Raw genomic sequence first — 26,979 nt, 5'->3', positions numbered from 1 at the left:
CTTGCCTCATGTTTATCAGTGTTAAGTATAAGTTGACATTCCCTGCCACGATTGTTGAAATACTGCTGGCATAACAAACACTCAAGCTCATTCTGACAATCAAAACAGCATTGTGACATTGTTTTTCTCAGATGATTAACTTCAATGAGAGGGAGGAGCGGCCTTGCTGATTGGCCACAGACCTGTTCGGTGTGGTGTTTTGTTTTTTTTTTTGTACCCTTTTTTTGCTTCTATTCCTCCTCCTTGACAGTTGCAACACTTCCAAAAATGTGTTTAATTAATTTTAAGTCTTTACCAATGATGCCCTCCTGCTTTTTTTCTTACTTAAGTGAGTCAAAGTGAGATAACTGAACCGTGGAAGTTGGTCATAAATAACAAAATTAGTGACAGGGTGAGGAGTTTGGCCATTCAGGAGGGACTCTGATTACAGCCAGTGCTCGTCCACATGGAAAGGATCCAGTCAAGGCTGTTATGGCATCTATCTAGGAAGCTTCATGGATGCCTAAGTGTGGTATTTTGGGCATTGTCCTACCTGGAGTAATCCCGAGTTAGAACTAGGACTTCCTGAAGAGATAATTAATATCTATCAGTGTGCTTGGGAACCACTCAGTGTCCCCTCCTGATGAGCTTGAAGTGGCTGGAATAAGGAAAGTATGGGCTTCTCTGCTCTGACTGGATAACCCGGATAAGCAGTGGAAATTGGATGAATGAATGGATAGTGTTTGTTTGTTTTTATAAAACACACCATAAATAACACTTTATATGCCTGAAATGTATGTTTATTAAAATAAGAAGAATGAAGAAGAAAAAGTAAATCTATTTTTGAAGGATACACAGACTGTGGATATAGTAAATCAGACAGTTCCAGTAATTCCAGTAAATATATTTGAAAAGTAGCTGAATAAGCCAGGGTTGTACATTTCACTCAGTTATTGTAACACTGAGGTTTGCCTCATTGTTGAGCAGGTTTGTGTCTGCTGCTACATTTAGAGACTTTCCAGATCCCTTTAGATATTTTTAATAGCAGCTAGTGAAATATCTATGGACAGCACTGCTTTACAAACAAAGGTCATGCTCTCCCACTGCCAGCATTGTTATCTCTCCTCTTGCTTCTTTTAGCAAATTAGTGGGTAACATGTGGCTTGTACATTTTGAGAGCATTCTCTGGATGTCAGCAAAGTGTTTTATGCAATCTCTCTTAATTAGATTTTATTCTTTTGAATCATTTGCATGATCAGCTTGCAACCGTCTCGTTTCAGTCACTTTGTCGCATACAATGTTATCATAGACGTAACACCCAAGTTGTCATGAATCTGAATTATCATGAAGCAGCAATGATATAGTGTATGACTCTGACATGAATTTAGTGTCTCCGCAGTAAAAATGATATGACCCATATTATTGTAAAGGCAGTGCATTATCTTTAGCAGAGGTTTAAACACAGTTATACACTGCCAGTACTCCAACTTCAGCTGCTGTTAGACTCAAGGACTCGGATATTCTCCTGGCACTTCAGTGTTCCTTCAAGCACCCACTTTGTATTCATCTTTCTCTCACCGCACAACAACAACAAAAGAAAGGAAAAACGCCTGTTTCTGAAGCTACAGTTGTAATGACATAATGCTGTGTCACTGATAGTTCATCCGCACATTATAATGAATACAAATAGGGCAATACGGAGCAACTGCAGGATGGCTACACAAAGAACACTTTCACAAAACTCCTAAAAGGAGGCATTATTCTTCATGGCAGCCAGACAAGGATGTTCTGCTGTGATGCAATTCTGAATGCATGTTGGTCTGCACCTAATCAACTGTCTGCAAAGGTGGAAGAGAAACGGAGTTCGTCTTGTCAGGGCTGCGTGACGAAATGGTGACACTGAATGCAAAGCCATCTGATACATGTCAGTGAGGCGGGATAGGCAGGGTGTCTTTGTGTGCGGGGAGGTGAGGGAAGAAAGGGAGCGCGCGCAAGCGTAGGGAGTGCTTTCATGTTTGGCGCGGCACTTCGCTGATAGTGTTTGAGTGTTCAAATATGCTTTTGCGGAGCGCAAGAACAACTGTCCGTGTTCAACTGAGTTCACACATGTAAAACACCAGCTGATGGGATGTCAATCGCAGGTGCTGCGCCTGTCATAGTGATGCTGCTGGCAGCGTAGTAAGTGATGGCTCTGACCTTCAGCGGTGACAAGAGAGCGAGGCAGCACAATTAAACTACGCTTCTGCATTTTTCCCCACTCTCCCTCTCTCTTCCTTTCTGTTGCTATTCTGTAATGACAGGTCACACTCACTCCCTTCCAATAACCAAAGTCCAATGCCTGCTGATGACTGCAAGAAATCTTTCCCCAAACAAAAGTCTATGCAAGATTTATAAAAAAAAAGGGAATGAAATTTGAGGAAATGAAGGGGGGGAAAGTATAGTTGTGCTGTACAAACATTCCACAAAGTGCCTCTAAAGGCCTTAATGGGAAATGGATGCTCACTTTTAGTTGATGGCTATTGAGACAACGTTTTTTTTATCAGCCTAATTTCTGAGTTAACAGTAAGAAGCGTGAGGATTGGGTCCAAAATAGCTGATGGTTATTTTAAAAGTGAAACACGAGTGAAAGTGATAAGTGATATTATTCAGTGAAGATGTTTAAAAAATCAGTTGTGCAGCAAAAAAAGGACAGAAAAGCAAACAAGTGAAGGGACAGAATAAAGAAACTGAAAGAGGTCACTGACTCAAAAACAAAAAAGAGAGATTGAGTTAGGGATGTGTAAAGGACACGTGAATCCCCACAATGCATGATGGAGATGTGATCTTCCCATAGACAGTGATGAGCGTAGGATGATGATGATGATGATGGATGACGGATGTTCCAACCTTGGCCCTCTTTGCAGTGTCATTAGGCAGCAAGGTTTGGGGAACCTGTCTGAATGCAGCATGCTGTGCGCTACCTATTTATCACTGCTGTGACTGCTGAAATCACAAAGAATGAATGGTTCCAGTGGTGTCTGTGTTACGGAGCTTTGGTAAGTGAGGATTTTGACAAGTAAAATCTATGAGCTATAACCTCCTACAGCAGTCTTTAATTTTACTGCGGCATATCTGCTGGAAAGCTTTTAGATGAAATGAAATCAAAATGCAGTTGTGGCTTACTTCCTTTTCTAGTTGCGTGTCGATGTGCGTGTTATCCGATTGGAAATTTTAAAACCGTGACACAAACTGAAGACTTTTACTTCGATTTAGTTGCACTGCTACAGAGCAAAGTGTAAAACAAATTTTCCGAAGCTAACAGCTTCAAACTGCACAGTAAATACAGACGTGTGCCTCACGTTAGAGATGTTTTTTTTCTTTTTTCCGTTTGTTTGATCAGCATTAATCTTCAAAGTTGTATTGTATTATAGGATTATGAAAGATTAGAATTCTGACTTATAGTTTTTTCTTGATTGTTTGTTTTTCATTTTTTCTGGACAGTGCAAAAAATATATCAGGGACTACAGATAAAAATTAGCCTTTTCTATACTGGAAGCAATATATGTGTTGTGCATTCTTCCTAATAAACTAAAACCGTGATTTCATTCAAGCTATATTTACAGATGTTGTCACCAAATCACCATATTGGTAGATCCAGTATGTATCAAGTTTCCTCGGGATTGTTGGGAGATTATGCAGTGTGATTGAAAACGGGCACCGTATGCCTGAGAGCACCTTACATAAATCGAATGGATTTTTTTACCCCTATAAAGTGAGAGACCAGAGTGGCTCACTAAGAGCAGTGGAGGGGCTGAGTGTGTGTTTTGAGTGCCCACTTCTGGACACATACTCATCAAACAATGGGAGACATGGTTACGGGGGTGGGAGGCATATCTGTCAGTCAAAGCGCAGCCAATACACTTCCATTTGAGGAAGCTGTCAGTCACCCAAGAGTGCAGTAATGGTATGGTTGTCACCAGAGTAGGAGGCTGGAGTAAAGGGAGGAAGACGAACTCATTTGGTAAACTGGAGGGAGAAAAGCTGCCACTTCCCTGAGACACCACCTGTAATCGCTACCTACAGATTTGACATAGTCAGTGTGAGGATAAAAGGATTGTGACTGAATTAGTTAGCTATCTGGGGCTATTTATGTTAGGATTATTTTTTCATGTAAAATAAAAACAAAACAGTTTGACACAATTTAAATTTTTTATCGTGGCACATTATCTCGCTGGAAGCACACAGTCAACATCTTTTATTTTATTTTTTGATCTGCTCATAGCAGTCTGGCCATTCTCCTCTGACTTCTGGCACGAACAAGGCATTTTTGCCCAGAGAACAGCTGCTTACTGTATATTTTGTCTGTTTTGGACCATTCTCCACAAACCTCAGTAGCAGTTATGTGGCAAAATCCCAGTAGTTCAGCAGTTTCTGAAATACTCATGCAAGCCATTCTGGTGACCTAAATGACCTTTCCTCCCTATTCTATTGCTCACTTTGAACTTAACCAGGTCATCTTGAGCATGACTATGTGCTTAAATAAGTTGGTAGTATGTAATTGACTGATTAGATATTTGGTGTACCTAATAAAGTGATCTGTAAATATATTTATGAACAAGAATACGCTTGTTTGGGTAGATTTTCAACATCTTTCAATCCTGTTCATTCTTCCCTGTTCACAAAATATATATAAAAAAAGCTTTGTAAGCTTTCCCTGTACCCTTTTGACATTTTCCTCTTTCAGTTTTTAAAGAGGTTTGTTTACTACAAACACTCCCTAGCACACCTGTATTGAAAAAGATGCTCTACTTCAACCTCCAACCACTGAAAGAAGAGTGGAAAAAAAGAGAATCCGATAATAAATATTTTTTTACATTCACTTTAAAATGCTTTCTGAACATGGGAAGAAAGTTTTGTAGTTAAACTTGTGACTAAACTTTTGACTCCTCCGAATAATGAATGAAAGCACATTATCAGTTATCGCCTAACCTCTTCTATGCTTTCTAAATGTCAGCAGCACACAGCTTTGGATACATCATGCTATGTCATCGTAGCCAATCATCTTATTCTTTTGTCATGTATTCTTGTTATAGCTTGCAAGCGTTCACACGACTGTTACACAATGCCACTTTTCTCAGAAAAATCAAAAAGACTGAAGTATGCTTCTTCATGGAAACTTCCCGTGCACCCCATGCATCCCACTTACCAGCAGCTTCTCTGATGTATTTTTCTTTTTTGTAGCATCACCAGACCTAATTTTAAGCTCTGACTTCCTCCTGCCAACCTTAAGATTTGCAGCACCTCTACCTGAACAGTCAGTGGCTGATTTGTCAGCTGTGGCAATTGGTTGGTGATACTTCTCTATTGTGTTTCCTGGTAGTTAGGCAGAGAACAGGGATGAGTTCTGCATATTTAGTCATTTTCTTCTCAATCTCTCCTCCTTGAGTCAGCTGCAGCACTTTTATTGTTGGAGCCAACAGTCTGGTCACAGAATCAAGTTGCAAATCTCCCTTGTATAACAGAGCCTCCTCTCCAAGTCCGCCTACAGTTTGCCCCTCGTATCGGAGGTTTTGATGCTGGCATCTTGCTGGTGGTACCAGCCACCTCCTTCTCCCTCAGGAACTGGATCTGATTCTGGCACCCTGCTGGGTTCTCGTGGCTGCCTCTTTATCTCTACGACTTCTGAGCGTTTTTGTTTTTTTTTGAACTGCTTTATTGTTTCTCCACTTGAACCAAACAAGTTTTGTAGTATAGTTTTTCAGCATGGGTGGAGGTTTTTGGTATCTATGGCACACTGCCATGCCCGTGGCAGCTTGCAGACATTTGATGTCTGATGAATCAGCACGCTTCCTTCTGCACTGTCTCAACCATCCATTTTCTTTTTCTTGTGCATTTCTCTCTCAGATTGTGTAATTTTTTTAAAACCTCTATATTTTTCAGTTTTGTTTTGTTTGTTTTTTTTCATTTTTTGGGTGGGTTTTCTTTGTCCATAAACAAGTGGTGTATGTCCTAAAAGATACAGTAAATACGCTTGTAATTATTCTTCAAAATGAGAGACTTTTTTCATTGCAGAGATTCTTGGTCCACACTGCTCTGAATCTGTAGAAAATGAGCAGTATGTGAGTTTTAAATTGTCAGCTCAGGCTTTCGTGCTTGGCTTTTTTTCATCTGCACTCCTCACGACGTAAAAGTTTGACATCTTTGAAAGGTGTGAGCTTCATATTTAATGTGAGAGTCATTGCATATTCTGTGTTAAGACAGCACTCACACACACGTGTTTAATAATAACAGAAATAACTGTTATTGTCTTCCATTGTTTCTGGTTACTTTGTTTTCTCACACTCTTCTACTTCTCTTCTATGACCAGTTTCATCACATTTACAAGCACCATATTAAAATGACAAAAAAAAAAACAAAACAGAACAAAATTTGAAGCAACATTTCTCTCTTTGGTGCTTGTTTGCAAAATCTAGAAGTCTGTAGGACATAATTTGACAGTAAACTCATTCTGCACAATATATAGAAGCCTCAGTGCCCACTGCCTGCAGCCCCCTTTGCAATAAAATATCAAGTCCTAATACTCACCCAAGGCTTCTGGCTTAAGAGGTTCTGTGTGCACTGATGTAAATAAAACCCTTGTTTTCCCCCATAACCTAATCCTTGGACTTTATTATACACTTTAGAGGATGTTTTTGTACCTCCAGCCTTATAATCAGCGCTGCTCCAACCCACTTTCATCTTTTCATCCTCCTCTTTTATGGTTTATCCACTTTCCCTCATTCTTTCCTCTGACCTGGCTGTACTGGCATAATATAGTGTGGCTTGATCACAAATAATACTCAAAACTCATTAATGAAAGATTACGGTTTCTCTGAATAGCCACAGTGAGCTTTCATTTGGTGCCCATATAGGCTGTGGTACAAAGAGCCAAACACAAAAGGAACAAACATTGACCCCTGCAGGAGCATGAACGACCTTAGCCAGCCTTTTGTGCTGTGATTTGAAGACGTACCCTTGACAAAAAGTAAAGACCCCACTACTAATAAGCAAAAAAGAGGAAATGTTTAAATGAGAAAAATCATGGAAAAAATAAAGAAAAGCTAAACCTGGCTTGTTGTGTTCTCGCATCAAACTAATGCACATGTGTGCCTTCTTGCTGTTTTGGTTCACCAAACACTTGCATTTGTAGCCGGTACAATCAGCAAGAGGAAAGGAAAATAGCGACTAAGCTAACCATCCTTGTTATGAGAAAACATAGCATGAGGTCAAAGAAGAATGTATGGTATAAGGTAAGAAGAGCTAATTGGCTTGCTGAGAAATGAAACCAGCACCATCTATTCAGTTGGCTTTATATAGACTTGCCCTTCGTTAGGTGAGTACAAAGAGGACAGAGCAATGATCATGATGTTTATTGAGGGGAGGTGGAGTAGCGACTCACGGCGTGAATGTTTGTGCATGTATTTTTGCTTGTGTCGGGAGAGGACAGAGGGTGGTCTCCTTGTTTATATGTATATGCCTTTGTCTCAGTGTGAGCATCAGAGGATGAGTGCGAAGTTGCCAACAGAGACGGGGATGAGATGGATGAGGTGGGCGATGTGTGTGTGCATGCAGCTCTGCTTGTGTCAAGAGCCCAGTGGCATGCCTCACATTGTATGTACTGAGGGGAAAAAGTCACCAGTGAGTATTTGCCTGCTGCTTGCATTAAATCACACAGATGTGCATCTTTGCACCAAAATATTCAGCAGGCAAGAGTAGAAATATGAAGAAAAACAAGCAGTCTACATTGTGCATCTTTTTATATGAAAGATGTGAATCTAAAAGTTCAAAAAGGAGAAATGAATAATACAAAAAACAAAATAAAAAGATTATCATAGAGAAACCCGTGTTAACATGACATTTATTTAGGCATCTTCTTTTTTTTTTTTTTTTAATCCTTCCAACAAATAACTAGTGCGTGGCAATAACAGAGGCTGACTAAAAAGCCAATTGTAGTGCATTAAAAGCCTTCTAACAAGGCCATGAAGTGGAATTGTTTCCTGCCACACTCCAAAGTGAACAAGTGTTGAATTGGGCGAGAAGCTGGATAATAGCCTCTCCTTCAAACTACCTCAGCTATCAAATGCTCTCCGTATTGACCTGCACTAATCATCTTCACAAAGTGGCAATTTAGACAATTATCCCCCCAAATTTCTCTTTTGAAATAAGTATTTTATCAAATGAATCCAGCACACTGTGCCCACTCATCTTAAGAAGATTTTAAAAGGCTTAAAGGTCAAATTTGTAACTTTTTTTGACCGTTTTCATTACAGGTTTTAAAAGTTAAAACAATGCTACTTGGGTGTTTTTCAACTGATGCCAGTTGAACATTGAGACCAGGTTTATCTCTTGTCTTTCCAAAGCATGATCAAATTAGAAATTAGAGTAAAAGTAAATTTTTGGTGTTTGGAACCCATTGGTCAAAGAAAAAATAACAAATTAGGGTCTGCCTACACGTCTCATATTTACCTGTTATCATTTTCACTTTATTTCAGAGGCCGTATGATGTCTTGTTGTCAGTAAACTCCTTTAACAGTGGACCAGTGGACCTTTGCAATAGTTGTTTTTAAACTGCATCAATTGTGGTACCAATTTATGTGCCCAAAAGTCATAAAAAAGACAACTTTCCCACTTTTTTCATACTTATTTTAACATTTTAACACCTGAAAATTCTGTTTAAGCTTAGGAGAAAATGTCTTTTCTACACTGAGTAATATGTAGTGGAATTGATTTGTGCAGATTACTCACAGTTAATAGTCTGTTCAGATAAAAATAAATTCATTCCACAAGATTTGGCAGGCTGAAATGTTACGATGGTGGCCAAGACCAGTGTGAAATGTGTTATTTTGTGGATGGCTCGTCGTCATCGCAGTTCATTCACACACTGAACTATAAATTTGGCTCGTTAACAACAACGCATGCATGTTAGGTTTAAGTTCAAGTTGTAGTTTGACAACGTTTTGGTGTGTGCGTGCGCGAGCTTGCTTCCACGTTCACTTACTTCATAGCGGCTGTAGCATGCAGAGGAAGTGAGCGATAGGAGTATGGTCCTCTCTTTTCTCCCTTTGTCTAGCCTTCCCCTGCTGCAACCCATCCATACATTATTAAGTAGTAAAGAACATTGTTCCACAGCGTTAATTTTTCAGCAGGCCAGGGGTGGACTGCAGATACATCCCATCCTTAAGCCATGGGTTACTCAGGTTGCTGATGCATACTGTCTCGTATAGTTCTGTGTATATCAACAGTGTGTGTTCATTATTTCCCCTGACTGCACTTTTTCATCATACAGCTCAAGTGGTGAGCGTTTTTTTGTCTTCCCTCTTAATGTTTTAGAATGACCTAATTCTTTACCTGATATAAAGAAGTCTTCACTGACGTATAAATCAACATGATTCTTCCTGTACAGTACTTCAGTTTGGAGCATGCAAGGTCATTTAAGATGTTTCATGCAGCCATATGATACTGATGCATGAGATGCTTTTCAGCTTTATTGTGTCCCATAATACAGCAATTGATTTGGCTCCATAAACATCATAGCTTAATATGCTCAGTGTACTGCGCCCCGCACACCACCACTAAGGAGATTTTTCTTTCTAGATCTATTGGGAAATTAAACCAGCTTGTTCCTAAGTAAGCACATACAGGCACACCAATACACATACATACATTTTTTTTTTTTTTTTTTTGTAGAAAAAGGAAATTACACAATGGTGACATGCAATAGAGTGGCATTTATTGGCACACAACCAATCACATTTTCCTTTCATTTCTTGTACATAACCTGTTTTTTTATTTATTTATGTAGCTCTGTTTCTTAGCGTTACCTGCTTAGTCTAGATTTGCAAGTCATTATTGACACTTGCAAAGGATTGCTGCAGGTTAAGTGATAAAAGTAAGCATACAAGCTGACAGCTTAGCCTGTCGTTGCTAAAGGTTAACTCATAGATTTATGAATGCCACCTCTCTTTGCTGAGGCCGTTTAAAGAAGTAGACATTTTTGATATTTTAGTTGCTGTGATTTATTGCTATCCCTTCCCCATATTGGGTGGCATGAGAACTGAGAAAAGAACGGTGAGTGATGCTAGTTTTCACAATTTTTAAATATTCATGTGTTTAAAAAAAAAAAGAGCTCTTTGGCTTTTCACAGCAATGTATTGTGTTATTGTTTTCAATATCCCGCACCAGTGTTTTCCTGCCTTTGCAGATTGTCAGCCATTTGAAACCAAGTGAGAGGTACTTGCAGCACATCATAACGTTGCAGCTTTTTTTTCTCCATTCACTGAGAAAGCGAAGATATCTCACAGAAAACACGTGGAAGGAAAAAATTGATATAAATTAGAATTAATGTGCTGTCTTGTAGCGTCTTACATAGCGCCTTCTTACCACTATGTATGGAAATGGAAATGACATAAACATAATAACATCAAATCTGAAGAGTGCTGGATTTAAATAGCATGCGGACATCTACAAAGAAGAATATTTAAACCTATAATAAAAAAGGGGTAAAAAAAGAATTGCTTCTGATTGGAACCGGGCGTCTTCTCTTGTCCACTGAGAGTCTGTCTCCTGGACAGTGCAGGGGTATTTTGCAGTGGTGGAGGGCTTCCAGTTGAACTAAAACTGTGAGCGGAGAGCAGACCAGCAAGAGTAGAGATTATTGGCTGGCAGGGTGGTCTCCTGGGAAATGCAGTTCTACAGGCAAAGAGGAGGAGGCGTCACTGAACCATGAATGAAACAAAAAGGGAGCCAACAATAAAATAGTGAAGCTTTGTGCTAAAGTAAGATGTGTCTCCTTTATGTAGTATGGACATGCTATGTATGTGCATATGAACAGAACAGTGAGCTGCTCACTGGCTTTGTATTGTGAATTTGTGTACAGTATGTGTAACTGTGTGGACACAGGCTAGTGGAAACCAGCAGCTGGACTGGATTTGAGTGTCTCTCAGGGATGAGCAAAATATCAGTCAGCACAACCACACACGCCTGCCAAATCTTCCTTTCGTTCTCTCTCTGTGTCTCTCACGCACACACATACACGCACATACACACACAGACACACACACATTCAAAATATACCGTTTCGTACAGACATACATTCACTGGCACAATCTGGATCATTTCCCTTCCAGAGTGCACACGGACACACACACACACACACACACACACACTGAGCAAGAGGGCCAGAGCAGTGTGCTAAATAAAATTAGACAGTAGAACAGATTTTCACACCCAGCGGGACCATTAGCAGCTCAGTTAGACCACCAGCAAACTTCCATCCTCATCAGCATCACAAACACATTTTGACACCTGCCATGAAAGAATGGCATGCACACATGGTGGGACACACACACACAAAAACACACGCACCTACACATGCACACATCATTTAGAAACAAACAAATCACATGTGGACAGATACATACGAACGCTAGACACCTCCAAACTCACATTCGTTCCACATTATAAATCAACGTGTAGCAGTAGGTTTATGAAAATGGACTGTAAAAGCTATAATCAAGCACCTGTGCGTGAGTGCATGAGTTTGTCTCTATGTGTGGGGCCCCCAGGCTGCAGCTGAAATATGTATGCTGTGTCCGGCAGCGTTGAGCCCCTGAGGATTGAGCTAGGAGGGAGGTTGCTACTCATGGCTGCCACTGCAGCACCACAGCCTTCTGGGAGCTGGAAAGTACTTCGTTATCTGTGGAAATTCACTGCTCCGTTTTGCACTGGCCACAAAAAATCTGAAAAAATAAATGTCATCTGTAAAGCCGCTGAGCTGTATTGGCACGGACTTGCATCTATTCAAGTGATGTGCTTTCACGAGGATATTTTTCCTTGAAAATGGACACAGGTACCTGCTTTACCTTTATTTCTGTGTGTATTTCACAGCCATTTGAAATAATAATAATAATAATAATAATGATCCAGAAAGAACTCTGCCTATGGATGTCATGGACACATTATGCTGAAGGCGAGTGCGTCAGTGATCTGAAAAAAAGAAATCACATTGCCAGAAAGCAACAGTGAGCAGATAAAGTTTAAAAGTTGCAGACTTGTGCAGAAAGAATATGTTTGTGTCACAATTACAACCTTCAGAATATTTTCATACATGTTATGCATTATGTATAAGTAAAGTATAAGTATTTTATATGTGTGGCATTAGCACCTACAGACTGTTCTTTAAAAAATTTGATGTTACATGTGCAGCATCAAATTCACAAAATCGTATTTTCTGATGTAATCAGATGGTCGATGGTCTTATTAATTCACTTACTTCTTATTTATGTCCGTTTAAATCATGTCCTGTATTTCACATTTCTCCACAAAGCACCTTTATTTTATGTGCCTTATAAATAAACCGACTTAAAATGGTGTTTTGACCTTTTTAAGCTAGCCAAAGGTATTTGGAGTGAAATAGGAGAAATATTCCTGACTATAGGTCTTGTTTTTAAAATTTAATAATATGAGTTCTCCTAAATTATGAATTCTCACCCCAGGGCAGGCATTTGTACCTGGCACCGTTTTCATTAATGAGAGAGCCGATTTAATTGACTGTGCTGCAGACTCTGTTTTGAGTCTGCATTTGACACACTACCCTTCACCTTTGCATGCACACACAATTATATACACACACACACACACACACACAGTGCTTTGAGCTGGCATGGCCCCAGGGAGCATCTCCTGGCATGGACTTTGCTGTATGCAAACGAGGGGGTCTCTAACACCCAGTAATCCTTTGTATTTTACAGGAAGCATGCAGCCGAATAGTGGAAACTTAAGTTGGGTCTAGTCTGTCTGCGAGTTCATTTGTAGCACTGTTCACACTAATTGGAAGTGTATAAGAGCTTACTGGTGGCATGAGACAGACCATCCAATGTGTTTTCTAAGCCTTTTTATCTGCGCTAATAGCTGTGTACAGTATGAACTGTAATAGCAAGATCTCAAGTGGGTGGTGTGTCATTAAAATCTCGATACTTCAGGTCTCATCTTTGTCTCACAAAGTGATAGCAACATGCTGCACATTTATACTTCCTGTAGTTGTGTGAAAATCATTTCCTCTGAGAAAAAGCATTGATTATTTGTTTAAAAAGCATCATTAAATCCTGTCACATGTATGTGTTTACAGTACTAAAGTGTCAGGAAATTGTTGCTATAGTTACTCCATGTTGCTAAAGTGCTGTCAACATAAAGAATGTATAACCAGCCATGTGCACAGGAAGCACAGATTCCCATATGGGTTAATTGTGCATCAATCTGTTGGTAATGCTACGGGTCACCGGTAGGGGAGGACTGCATTCCTGCTTTCCACTCAAAAAGATATGAGCCGTGTATTGCTTATTACATTATTCCCCTCGTGATCCCACTTTTGTTGTAATTATTATGCAGAAAGCACAATTAAAACACGTTTCATATTCATATGAGAAAGATATGCATTTTTAAGACAGGGCTGTTTTTATTATAGATGGCAACATTTGTGTGTTTTATTGAGAAATACAGTTGACCTTTATTTGCTTTCCACATTTAAGCCTGGAGACCCACCAAAACACTGGTTCAGATAAAACTCAGAGTTCTTATTAACATAAAACATTTTATTTGTTGATTTTTTTTTTTTACATGGGGTCATGTTGTATGCAATGTTTTGATTACTAATTGTTAACAAAAAAATATTAATTACTTCTGGGCCTAAGTTATTATACTCCTAGAGTGCTTATACTGGCACTGCATGTGCTGATTTTACTGTTAGATAACACTGATGAGCTCTTATGGACGTCCTAATGAGAGGAGCTACTGGAGATATCATCAGTGATCAGTGTTTTCTTTGGCCTCACACTGCCCTGTGCTTGAATGGATATGTGTTTCTGCGTGATACAGTGGTTGCCTTTCATTTGCATGTGCCCCCCACCCCCTTTCTTCCCTCTTTTTGACGGCATTGCTTCCTCTTGTCTCTTTCCCTGCTTCCTCTCACCTCATGCTCTTTTTATCTGTCCCTCGAAGATAAAAGCAAAGCGTGCATCGCGAGGGAACGATTAGTCTCGGCCATCTCAAATAACTATTGTATGTCTCAATCACCCCCATTCTCAAACTATCTCCTCCAGTGCCAGGCATAGCATTAACCCTCACTGGAGAGGCCCTGGCACTCCAACTCTAAAGGCAGCTTAGAGTCTATTTTACATTTTATCTCTTTTTTTTTTTTTTTTTGCATCTGCTAAGCCCTCTGTCTGCCATCCTCATCGCTTATAGATCATTCACTCATTTTTTGTCTTATATCACTTAACCTAAGTGTTCATTTTTCTTTTCGTTCATTGTGTATTCTGTCTTTACACTGACAAAGACTTCCCACTGTGACTTTCTGTTAGCTGTGTCTATGGTTTGACTGAACTTTATGTGCCCCTGCTGTATGGTGGCTTTCTTCGTGTTTGACTAGATTAAGGGATCAGATTTTAACAGAACGGAAAAGGCTCACTTCTGAAAATGCTCAGTGGTGATGTGAGTCGAATTTAGCAGATAAATGCTGTGTGTTAGCTTGCTGAGTCTCCTATGTCTTCTTATATGTGTTATAAATATTTATGCATGTCAGCCTAGCACAATACTCAGGTTATCAAGTGAGAAGTCAAACCAAAAGCTGTTGATAAATATGCATCAAGAATTTATGAATATTCATTATTGAATCACTGAAGTGTGTTTTTGCACTTTTGAACTTCCAACAACTACCATTCATTCCCTTATCATTTTTCTTGATGTTCTTCGTTATGTAACTTTGTATCTGCCTCAGTCTATCACCTTGGTTCTTGACGACAGAGGTATTTCAGAAAGTTCTTCAACATAATTTAACATAGTAATTAAATCTGCTTTATATTTCTCTGGAATGACATGATTAGTCATCTGGCTCTTTCGTAACTTGTCTGGAGAATACACGTGGCTGCGCATTCACGAGCTCCTCAGCTAAAATGCAGTAAAATTAATAAGGTGCTTATTTGACTCTCTGATATTTTTAGGATATGCAAACCTGTTGGGAGACAAAAAGTGGAACGTAATCATTAATTAAGTTGTAAATTAATTAAATGTTGTGTCGGGTAGTTTAAAGACAACAGTATCAGATGTTTCAAACTTGTGAAATTTCTCATTTTGAATTCTGATGTGATCTATGTGTTTAAAAAAAATTAAGAACCTTGAAAAACAAAGAAAAACCTTGAAGGTCTGGAAATCTATTTATGATGAGTAAAATAAGCAGGGGTTTTTTGTGAAGGACAATAAATTGCTAATCCAGATTCTACATGTATCACAGCAGCTTTGGTCTGTAGTCTGGATTTCAGGCTATACTGCACTGCCTGAAGTCTTGATCATGTGGACAGAAGTTTGTTTTTAGCAGCGCTGCTCATCTGTGTTGCATTTTACTGTAAGGGCTTCTGTAAGGGTCCCACTCAACTTCTATCTGTGAATTTAGGAACAAAAAAAAAAACTAGATGCAAATGCAAACTATATTATGTCCGTCCATGATCAGCTACTGTAACATACATACATTTAGTGTAAAGAAGAATCTTTAGTAGTTAATCCAAGTCTGTAATTTTAAGTGAAATGCCTGTAAATCATCTTTAGGCTTCCACTGTTTGACTTTCATCCCCTATTTTTCTCACCATTCCTTCACTCTTATCAGTCTACCTCCAGTGGATTTGTTGAGCCAGAATAGAGGAACAAAATATCAGCACTATAGATCATTTTGACAGTTTAATTTCAATGCCTGATTATCAGTCAATTTGATAATTATATTATCCAACCATCCAATTAATGTGTTCTATATTTACAATGATCATCAAGTAAGCGGTCCATTTTTGCATCATTTATTAAGGGTGAGATATTAGAGCCACGAGAGACCTTGACAGTTTTGCTGTGCAGCTTCTTGATTGAGATATAAAAATCACTGTGTGTCTATTGCGACGTTCACTATAGGCACCACCCTACAGAGAGCTTCTCGCCGGTCTTCCTCAATCCATTCCGTCACACTCAACAGAGCGTGTTCAGGAAACACAGAAGGAGCGAAAAACAGAGCGATACAGAGTGGAGGCGAACAAATGATGAAAGGATTTCATGCCTCCTCCTTGGCTTTACTCCTCTCCTGTCTGCTCTGTCTAGCTCGGAGGAAGGTACTGCACTGTGCCAATGAGCTACTGACACACAAGTGCATAGAGCAGGAGATGCAGGATCAATCCTTCATGACTTGATGCTTTTGCTTCCTCTTCGCGGTTAGTCAGACTTCTCTGAGACATTAAGAGCAAGTCAAAATCACCCACAGCAGACAACAGTGCATCGTATCAGATTAGGTAGCTCCGAATGGGACACATTCACAGAGGGTTTTCCATCTGGAGTGTGTTTAGATGCCAGTGATAAATAAATGCAACACAGTTTACTTTGTCTTAAATGAAATCCCAGCATCTGACCATAGACAATCCGTAACAGTCAGAGAGATGTAAGCATCAGTTACATTTGGCTCCCTGTTTAAGTGTATTTGAAAAGTTTCCGAGGACTCTGTGCTTGCTTCTTGTCTGTGCTTACATTATCAAAGTTAATGTGATTCCTTCTATCTTATCTGAAGAACTCCGTTTTCCTGACATTCTTTTGTCCCTGTATTTGTGTGTGTGTGACATTTAAGAGTTTGCATTGTTCACTGTTTGTTTCCCATTAACTGGTTTTAGGAGGAAAATGTCTCATTAGGAAATTGAAAGACTTTAATTCCAAACATTTGTCTTTACAGATGACGTGCCTCCCTACTTCAAGACAGAGCCAGTGCGTAGCCAGCTCCATCTGGAACGTAACAGGCTGGTGCTGACCTGCATGGCGGAGGGAAGCTGGCCACTAGAGTTTAAATGGATCCACAATAGCACAGAATTAACACGCTTTTCACTGGAGTACAGGTGAGCGCAGGCTGATGAACTGTAACTAACTAGTCATGTATATATTTGGTGAAATTAGGATTAGTATTTACCTTTTTGCCATTAGCTACAGGCCTACTGTAAGAGATTAACTATGAAAGTCAAAGTAAATACAAAGGTTGTCGATCGTCCTCTAGGTCAGTGTGACTGAGACCTTACTCTTTTAACGTACATGACACATGTGATATTTTGATTTGAATCTATCTATCAATCTATCGTTTTCTGGTAATCCGAAGTCAGTTCACAGTGTCAGCACGTTAAGCAGGTTATTCCAGATGTCCTTCTCCCCAGACAAACTTTGTAGCTCCTCCTTGGGGGATCCCAGAGTGTTCCCAGGCTAGATGAGATCTCTCCATTGTGGTCTGGGTCTACCCTGTGTTCTCCTGCCAGCCGGGCGTACCCACAGGACACACAGGAGTAGCAGCTCTACTCCAAGATCTGGATTTCAACCACTAGTTTTTCAGTTGTTACCCATTTTTCATGAGCATAGGTGAGAACCGGGGTGCAGATGGACTGGTAAATCAAAAGCTGCACCTTTCAGCTCTGCTCTCTCCTCACCACGACAGTCCGGTACAATGCCTGCATTATCGCTGACGCCACACTAATCTCCCAGTCAAGCTCACGTTCCGTCTTCCCACCACTCGTGAATAAAATCCCACAATACTTGAACTCTCTTGCTTGAGGGATGGTTTGAATTTGACCTAAAAAAAATCCTTCAAAGGGACCTGGTCTTGTAGCCACAGGTAGCCTTACTTGATTATTCTGATGCTACAGAGAAGAAGCATGGGCTATGTAAGAGCATCTTCTGCACCCTATTCCAGTTAGATAGGTGTTTAATGCTTGTTTGATGAAAATATTTTTTTAAATCAAACTTATTTTAAATTTAAATTGAATCAGTGTAATATTATGGCTCTAAAAGCACATCTTTATTTCATTTCCAACACTGCTGTGGTAATTCTCAAATTCAGTAGGGCAGTGTGGTACTCTGCATATGCATTTTTAATTAATCCTGGTCATAATCCATCAAACATTAGTGCATTATAAATAAAGAAATGGCTTATTCTTGCTTCTTTTCTTTTATTGCCTCTAACCCCCCCCCTCCCCCTCTCCCTCGTGCCTCCGTGACCTCCATCACTCTCTGTCTCTCCCTCTGGAGAGGCTGCAAACAAGCGAAAGACGTGAATGAGGGTTAGTGCAGGAGATAAACCGTCTTTAATGGTAACTGGAAGATCCCAATCACGAGGCAAACATTGCTCTTATCTCAGAGAGCAGTGTGCCTCCACTGAGCGTTTCCGTGCGCATGTACATGTATGTGTGCAGACAGCAGTACAAATGAAGCGCCGGACGATTGATAGAAAGCTTGCTGACGCGCAGCAGATCTTAGCTGAACTGTTGTGTTCACGTGTGAAAAAGAGAACGAATGTGAAAACAACAGTGGCTGAACATAGAAGCAACATCAGGGTTGTTGATGGAAACGCTTTCTTGGTATAATCTCTGGAGACAGATAAGACCAGAGTGAGAACAGCAGAGCAGGAAGGGCAGAAGTGAGACACACAGCTGCTGGAGGAATTGATGAGAATGGACTGTACCTGAGAAAACCACTGGTGTTGGAAGCTTTGGGCCACTTTGACTGTGTTATTGGGAGAGTGATTGAGTGACGCTATGGGTGATTAAACAAGTACTCAGGCACAAGGCTGGACATGGTTATGTCTATGTGAGTGTGTATATCATATAAAAGGACTGTTAAAGCCATGCAATTATCCCATTCAGGATTGTTTGGCTTTACAAATAAATATAAAAAAGAGACTAATCAAAAATACCCTCAAATTGCTGTCATGCGCTTAGACCATCTGTGCTTTACCAACGTCCTGCTAGTAATAAAATAAAGTACACTGCGAAAAAGAACGTGATTCTTGCATAGGCTAAATGCAACATGCAAACAAATAATAAAAGGACCTTTATAAGGATCTAGAGTCCATATGAGTAGCTGAGTACTTAAAAAATCTAAATACCATTTTAACTGAAGACCGAGTGCCCTGCTATATACTTCCAAGAGTTTGTGGATGTTAGTTTTAAGTACGCATGCCTTTTTCTTGAGGTTTTGTGTCCATTGTATAATTTCTTCATATATATCAGCAGCTCTCTTAATGCAAAACCGAAGTGCTCGTGTTGTTTATATGTCGGTACGCACTCCTCCTTATTCCTCAAGTCGGCCTTTCTTTCCGCCAGCAGAGTATTTCAGCAGAACAGACCCCCATATTAATGAGGTTATGGTAGAGGTCCCCAGTGCTGGGCGCTGCTTTAAATATTGACACCATGTGACTTGACCTTGTGTCCTCTGGCAACCAATCAATGCTGCAAACTCTGCGTGAGCATTATAATTCAACATGTAGGTGTGTGCGTGGAAGAGTTAAGCAAGTGGCTGACTTTTAGAGAGACCAGGATCAGCACTGATAAATGCCACATGACGGAAACTTCATCTATACAATATCCAATTGCCACACACAGATATTCACACATTTTGGCTCGTGTGCTGCTTTCTTTGTTCCTAAAAAATCATTTAATAGCCTTATCACCAGATTACAATTGAACTTAGGAAGGATGAAGATTATATCCAATACAATTAAGAATTTTTGATCCTATTAGGCAGATAAGTCTCCTGCACACAATGCTTCAGCAAATCAATAGATCTATAAATACACAGAATAGCACCACAGCTTCCTGTCACGTGACCAAAACCTCAGGGGTGATTACCTGGCACTCCACCAGTCTTTTTGCTGCCAATTAACCTAGAAACTTAATTAAGAGAGTTAATTATTAATCGGCCCTCAAGAGGCATTTTTGTTTGTCAATTGGTTCTTGGCTGGGTTGGTGGAGTGTGGCCTCTGCTTCCGAGAATAGTAAACTTTTGCTTCTTACTCTAATTAGATTGAAAGACAAAAGTAAATAAATAAGTCTTAAAGGGTTTTACAAAGGCAGAAGGGAATATAGTAGTTGTTTGTTTCAGTTATAATAATTTGAAAATAGCATTCCAGAGAGGATACGTTTTTTTTCTGAAAGATCAGGCAAATGGTTAAAAACTTTAAGAATGACATTTCAAATTATAACTGCATCAGTAAATGAGCAGAGAAATCTGTGAATCCAAAGGAAAAGGCAGAAAACTAAGAGTAAATGACTGTAATCTTCAACCACAGATCTCCAGGAGAAACCTCTGTACGGGCACAAACGGGGGTATGGATATGTCTAATCAAGACTCCCTCACCACAAAATATGAAACAAATAAATACATAAAAAATGGTGCAAAAGACATCGCAGTCGCAGCGTGACGAGTTCGTGTTGATTGACTTTTCATCTCTATGATCTTCTGCATAATAGGTGCTTTGCTCTTCAAATCTGGCATTTCACAATCAGGAAAGAAAAGAATAAATAGAAAATGAGATTAGCGTTTGACAGCTAGCTTGATAGAATGTCACTTCACTCTTTGCAATAATGATTCATCTTTGTAAAATGTGGGTGCGCCTTCAGAAATGGGACGGTAATATTGTATATCCGTGTTTTTGGCAAATCAAGAATGTGCCGGAAGCTAGATGTAGACAGATATGTGCAGATTTTTAAACACTGCATGTACGTATTTCCTAAAAACTCAACCCTCACCCAGACGCCCCTCTTCACACTTCACACTGGGCTCTCCTGCATTCCCTTTGTTCGTCTTGTCTTACTTTAATCCATACATAGATGAAATACCACTAAGCATCCACATTTTTTCTCTTTTAAGCAGATATCATTTCATGTTAGCTCTGAACAAATTAAAACAAGTTCAGTACAATGTTTTTCAATGTCTGGGGGAAAAGCGAGAAGAGATGACAAGCATGCCAACTGGATGAAGATGAAGGAAAAGCTGGTGGAAAAAACTGCCTTTTCTTCACACACCAACAAATATTTAGAGGAAGCCACAAACATCATTGTGCCTAAGATTAGTTATTGAGTTATTAAATAAATTATATCCAAACTTAAGACCAGATAAAGTGTGTCAGTTTACTGTCCTGTTGGGAAAGTGCCATCTGTCTCCAGCTACAGTGACCACCACCCAATGAGAGGTTCATACGACAGCTGCCCTAAATTAACAGCGGTGGTAATTATGAAAATCGTTTTTATTTGTTTCTGTAATGAGTACATATATAACAGACACAAGAGTAGGATCCAAGTCATGGTTTGTGTGTGCTCTGCCTTTTTACTGTCATTAAACAGCAATTTATCGCACGAAATGTGAAAAAACCCTGTTGAAAATCAGACAAATTGAAGATTCCTTTTGTTCCGGTCTCCATGTGCCAAAACAAATGTGAATGCATGTAGAACAGGAGGTGGGTCAAAGTGTGCATGTGGAAAATGAAATTGCATGAGGAATAAAGCACAGCAGCAAATAATAAGACCTTGAGATTCAAATTTGCCCATTCGCTCACTGTCATTTTCATTTCCCATTTCCCCAGTGTGTTGTTTTCTTTGACACATCCCACATATCCTTGCTCCTTCTACTGTCGCTCTTTCCAATTGTCACACACAATTGTTCTAGCGAGTCACATCAGATCTAAATAAATAGTTTTTATTTAGCGGGTCCGTGGCACTCTCTACTTAATCTGTATGCGTTTCTTTTATATGCTTGGATTTCTGTGCTTTAAGGCCCTGTGAATAAAAGACATCAAATAAAAGCAAAACAACAAAACAGAAAATCCAAAGCTACTTCACTGAATTAAATGAAAGTATCCTTTCATGTAACAATAACAATAAGAAAAAGAAGAATTAGTATGCAGACTTGACCAGCGTGAGACGTAACTGAATTTTTCAATATACCGGTCAAATAAATCCACATGTATTATTAAGCTGATTGGTTGAACGCATTGTTATCCTTGTTTATTTGCTAATGTTCGGCTAACCTTTATCCGTGCTAAGGAGAAAGAGTTGCAGTACCTTAGGTCAGTACTTGAATCCCATCATGTTAGGGATGGGCACGCCTTGAATACAGTCAGCCAGGCAGCATCTCTCTCTGGATGACCTTAATGGATTTCTGGCTATAACTAGAAATGTCCATTTTCTATCTCTCTGGCATTCTCAGCCACAGCCCCTAGATACAATAGATTGTACCTGTCTCTCTCCTCCCTTGCACGCACTCACTTCTTGTTTTCTATGGCTGAGCAGAGTGAGTGAGTCTCAAGTGCAAGTGAGACAACAGGAGAAGAAGACACTGTTTTATTTTGCACAATATCCAGCATTTGTTCATGCGTGTGTGTCACTGTGCTGCTGGCTGGTATGGCTGCTTCTCTACTGTAGAAGCACATCCATACTGTACTGTATGGATGTGCAAGGACATCAGGTTATACGAATAATTACACTGAATCTCCAAATTAAACAGGAAGTAGCCTCACTTTATCATGTTTATATAGTTTACAAAGTATTTTTACTATTGTAGTCTTTTAAGTTCTGATATAAATAGTTCTTAATTCAAGAATGTTCCAGTATCTTTTACCAATTTCATCCTTTGTACAAGTATGCAGGCTTTTGTTTGTCGTATATTTGCAACATAATATGTTCTGGCCTTTGCGACTATTTCACAGCTTTGATGAATGCATAGAAAAGGAAACTGGCTTTTTCAGACATTATGGGGCGGAAATTGTAAGATAAAATGATCTTAAAATAGTATTAGTTTGAGTATACTGTCTCCTTTGGACACTTATCCCTCTGCGTTATCCTAAAGAATAGAAGAAGCTATCCTCTGTGGACCTCTAAAGAATCTATTTATTTCCAGTAGCTTAAATGAGAAGTCCCAGTTACCTGTGATGTAGTGGATGTGTTAGGAATTAAGAAGAAACTGAGAAACATTTAACCAAGAAAACATTTCTTATATGATCCAGTGCATCTTTAAATGGAATGTCCTTAAAAATATATAGTTGATCTCAAAGAGTATTGATCTCTTTTCAGAGACATTACGCATGCGGTGGAGCATTTCAGAGCTATAAACAAGTATCTTTGATTTTCTGTCAATGTTGCTTTCACGTGTCGCTTTCTGTGATGGATATTTCAAGCACACGGTAAACACACTATAAGCATATAATCATCCTATTAGAATAATGACACACATCAGTCCGTCATGATCCCCTGAATAAATAAGTAATTAGGCTGTCAAAGCTAATAATTATCCACTGCAACTGCTTTTGTTTGTATGCTACCCTTTTTGAATATACAAGCTGTTGAAGTATGCCCTGTTGCTGTTAAGTGAACTCGTTAAGAAAAGTAAAGTGACATCAAACTGTTATATGAGGTTGAAGACCTTTCTGTTAGCTGTAAATGTAACATGAGGGGGGAGATCATTATAAGTGAGCGGTCACACATCGTGCTTCGTTTCGTTTTTTAGTCAAATCTGATCTTTGCATCACGTGACACAGCATCAACAGCACACACACTTTCAGATCTGGTTTCTAATTAATTGCAGTGTTTAGTAGAGAAAAATGTTGGTGTCATTACCAGCTCATAATAAATTTATGATGCTTTATAATTTATTATGATTTACTTTTATGATAAGATAGGCTGTAATTACAGTGTCCTTGCAGTGTGTGAATGAGGTTTTATAATGCTAGTGTTTAACTAGCAATTAAAGTCGAATGTTATTGGAGCTAACCTTGGTGAAGGTATGATGTTATTATGGGAACGCTCTAAAAAAAGAGTGCACTGCAGCCACCTACAATCAAAGATGATCGTTTCTCCAGTTATCCGCTGCCATCTCTTTATCTTTTCCTCCTCTCTCGCTAACCTGTTTTCATTCTTCCATCCCTTCTGTTCTCTCTGCCTTCCTCCATCTCCAACCCACTTTATGCCAAGTCCTCCCCTCTTTCTCATGTCCCTCTATCCGTCTCCCTGCCACTCCTCCAACTAATCATTTCTCCTGAGTGGGGCTAATTAAAGGGGATCTGACGGAGTGTGCTGACCACAGGAACATCAATCAATCTCTGTCCAACACAGCGAGCCCCCGCTGACTCCCCCAACCTGCTGCCAACGTGCACAACTCTGCAAAGGTTAATTGTATTCATTATATAAGGGACAGAGTGAAAGAGGGAGAAAGAGAGGGAGAGAAAGTGAAAGAATACTAACTAAAGTCACCCTGAAGGTTCTGGCTCTAGGGTGAATTCTCTCTAGGCCTCAGTGAGGTTAAACTTCGAGCAACGACACCACCTGTCAGATATTTCTCGCTCGATATCTGCTTCTTCTTCTCCAAACCACTGAGCGAGCTCACTTTTTTTGTAACAGTCTTCCTTTGCTGGCATCCCATTATCTATTCACCTCCTCTCCCTTGCATTTATGCATAGCATATATACGTAATTGTATTCATTTAGTTGATGGAACATATGAAAGGAGTCACACATCATTAATAGAGCCTACTGATTAGTTGATTAAGCCTTAACAGACTTTGGGCTAAAACTCATTTAGTCCTTCGGGCCCAAGTGGCGCTGCTGGTAATGAGGTTTGATACCACTTCATTTTTTTTGTTATAGATATTAAAAGCCTTCCAGCACATCCAACCATTTGTTGTTACGGCACTATATCAATTTCAAAAGCACTACATTTAAAGAACAGAGTCGGCTTTCTGGACCTTTTCAAGCTATCGGGATAATTCAAAGAGCAAACTAGACAGTGAGTGGTTAGTGAAACTTCAAAAAGTGAGACACAAACTGGAAATGAAGAACTTTCATCTTCAAAGTAAAAACTGCATCTTTTGAATTGTGTTGGTTGTAGTTGCAAGTCGCTGCTTTTATTTTGAAGGGGTAAGTTTTCCATTTGCAGTTTAGGTTGCACTGCAAACTCAGTTTCATGTTTCGTTCCATGCAGACCTCTAGCTATCGCAACAATCTGCCATCAACCAACACAAACAAGCGCCATATACCGCATGCTTTGGACGGCCAGCAACCTGCAGCAGTCGCTCCCCAACCAGTCGCAGAATACATAGTCTTTCCTAGCAAATGATCGTTACCAGGGGGTCATTGACCAGTTTCTAATCAATGAGCCCCTGTTACTTTGACACAGCAATCACTCACAATCAGTGGAGAAATGCACATTTTTATATTGTGACTAATGATTGCCAAGTGGTTGCTGACAGATCTCTACTCTGTCCGATGGAGGACTTAAGAAGATTCCTTGTCCAACAGAATAATGGCATCCTCGTCTTTTGAAATTCACATGCAGAGATTTGAATGCAGAGTTTTTTTTATCCAACTAGCAGAAACCAGAATCCTGAGCACAGCACCATGCTCTTCTAGATATGCGCACTATGAATTAATTCTTCCTTTTCATGTGGAACAGCAAATCAACAGCTATCTGCTTATTTGTTGTCTTGCATGTTAAAGGTGGTGTGAAATTAAGTTTTCTGACACATACATGAGAGACTGGTGACATAGAAAAAGCTGATTTGAAAAAGGAAAACTGTTGCAGATTCTACTTTCCAAAGCATGCGACTCAGTCGTTTAATGAGAATGAGTGATGGTGTTCTCGACCACCGTGTTTAAAACACCAAATTAGAGACTTAGTTCAGAGAGATTACACTGACGGCACACTAAAGTTGCTCTAGCAGCTCCTTCTTGGGTGTTCGTTTTTCCTCACTATGTGAATATTTGATCGGTGTAGATCAAGTAAAATTGTTCTGAATGACCCTAAAGCAAAATAGATGCTCGTTTCTACTTTAAAGTCTGATTGTCAGCCTGATCAAAATCACCAAATTTAAAAAATATATTCTAGCCTACTTCTATGTGGAAACTTTTTAAATATATTTATGTGCGTGTAATGCAGGAGGGTATGTTTTTGGTTAGCTTGCTTTAAAAACACTATTAGAAAATAGATATTTCTTTTTTCTTCTCTTGAGCCTTGAGCTCTCTGCAGTGCTTTTGAATCTCTTGATGCATTTTTAGTCAACTACAGAAGAGACCAGATGAGTGCTTTTCAGATATTTAGGTACCATTAGGCATATGTAACAGAGCATTTTTAGAGGAATAATTCTTTTGATGGCTCCTAAAGCACAACTGCTTTGTTTGCAGTTATAGTTTTGCTTCTGCGAGCATCCAACTTTACTGCAAACAGCTTGTTGAATGCACTTCTGAACTATGAAATTGCTCTTTTTTTAACAAATAGTCTCACTTATGTTCTCGCCAAACACTGATTCATGACAAAAACGCCCTGTGTAAACAAAAGGTTAAATCACAAAAAAACTTTTCAAACAAACTGCATGTGGTTACTATAGAAACCAGCACATACAATTACTAAAGGTTACTCTCAAACAATCTGCCTGGCAGTGCTCTAAGCATTTCTGAGCACATATCATGCAGGAATGTGACAGCTTTGCTGTCACACATGCTCCTAGTGGGAACTGTTTCACCTCCTACAAGTATGTATTTTGACAAGAGTGTGCTGTGCTAGAGTGACTTTCAAATTAAACATGTGCAACTGGCTGTAGGCTAACTTGCAACTTCTGCATGTTGTGCTGCTATGTAACATGCCATTAGAGACTGTCCGTGCAACCACTTTAACAGCCGGCCGCTCCTTGTAGCTCCCTCAGTGCAGTCATTTCTTTTAGTTATTGGAAGGTTTTAGGACGTTGACACCTGCCGTTTTGAGGTGTGCCTGATCTCTAAAATGAATTGCCCTAATCCATTTCGTATCCTGGTGCTATTGAAGTTTTCTCTCACAGACGTAGCCAGGTGTTTTCCAGATATTGAAAAGACACAAGCACACAATCAAGTATCACTTTGCAAGTAATGAAAAAGGTTTTTTTTGGCTGCTCCCTTATTTTCCCAAGGGGCTGCCATGGTAGATGGATCCCCAAATTTGATTTGGCACAGTTTTTTATTTTATGCCAGTTGCCCTTCCTATCTGAACCTTCTCATTTGTCTGGCAGAAAGAGTACACTGTCTTCTCATCTTTTGAGGGTGGATTTGTGTCTCCTCCTAGTCTCAAACTGGGGATGCCCACCACTATACCACATATTCACCTATTAGCAGTGGCGTGTCTAGAAAATTTT

At 39.6% G+C, this 26,979-nt stretch overlaps 1 protein-coding gene across 4 annotated transcripts in view; it reads left to right on the top strand.

The window, feature by feature from the left end:
• The window catches only part of sdk2b (sidekick cell adhesion molecule 2b), a 276,202-nt gene that overhangs the window by 179,769 nt on the left and 69,454 nt on the right, over positions 1-26,979 (top strand). For all 4 annotated transcript variants that reach the window (XM_005725909.2, XM_005725908.2, XM_013909013.1 and 1 more), the window contains exon 2: positions 16,748-16,907. In XM_005725909.2, the coding sequence (XP_005725966.1) occupies positions 16,748-16,907 (160 nt within the window). The remainder of the gene's footprint in view (positions 1-16,747; positions 16,908-26,979) is intronic.

This window comes from Pundamilia nyererei, unplaced genomic scaffold (assembly GCF_000239375.1).
Source record: "Pundamilia nyererei isolate P.nyererei 1_Seehausen unplaced genomic scaffold, PunNye1.0 scaffold00017, whole genome shotgun sequence".
Lineage (NCBI taxonomy): Eukaryota > Metazoa > Chordata > Actinopteri > Cichliformes > Cichlidae > Pundamilia > Pundamilia nyererei.
This window is presented reverse-complemented; position numbering and strand designations above follow the sequence as displayed.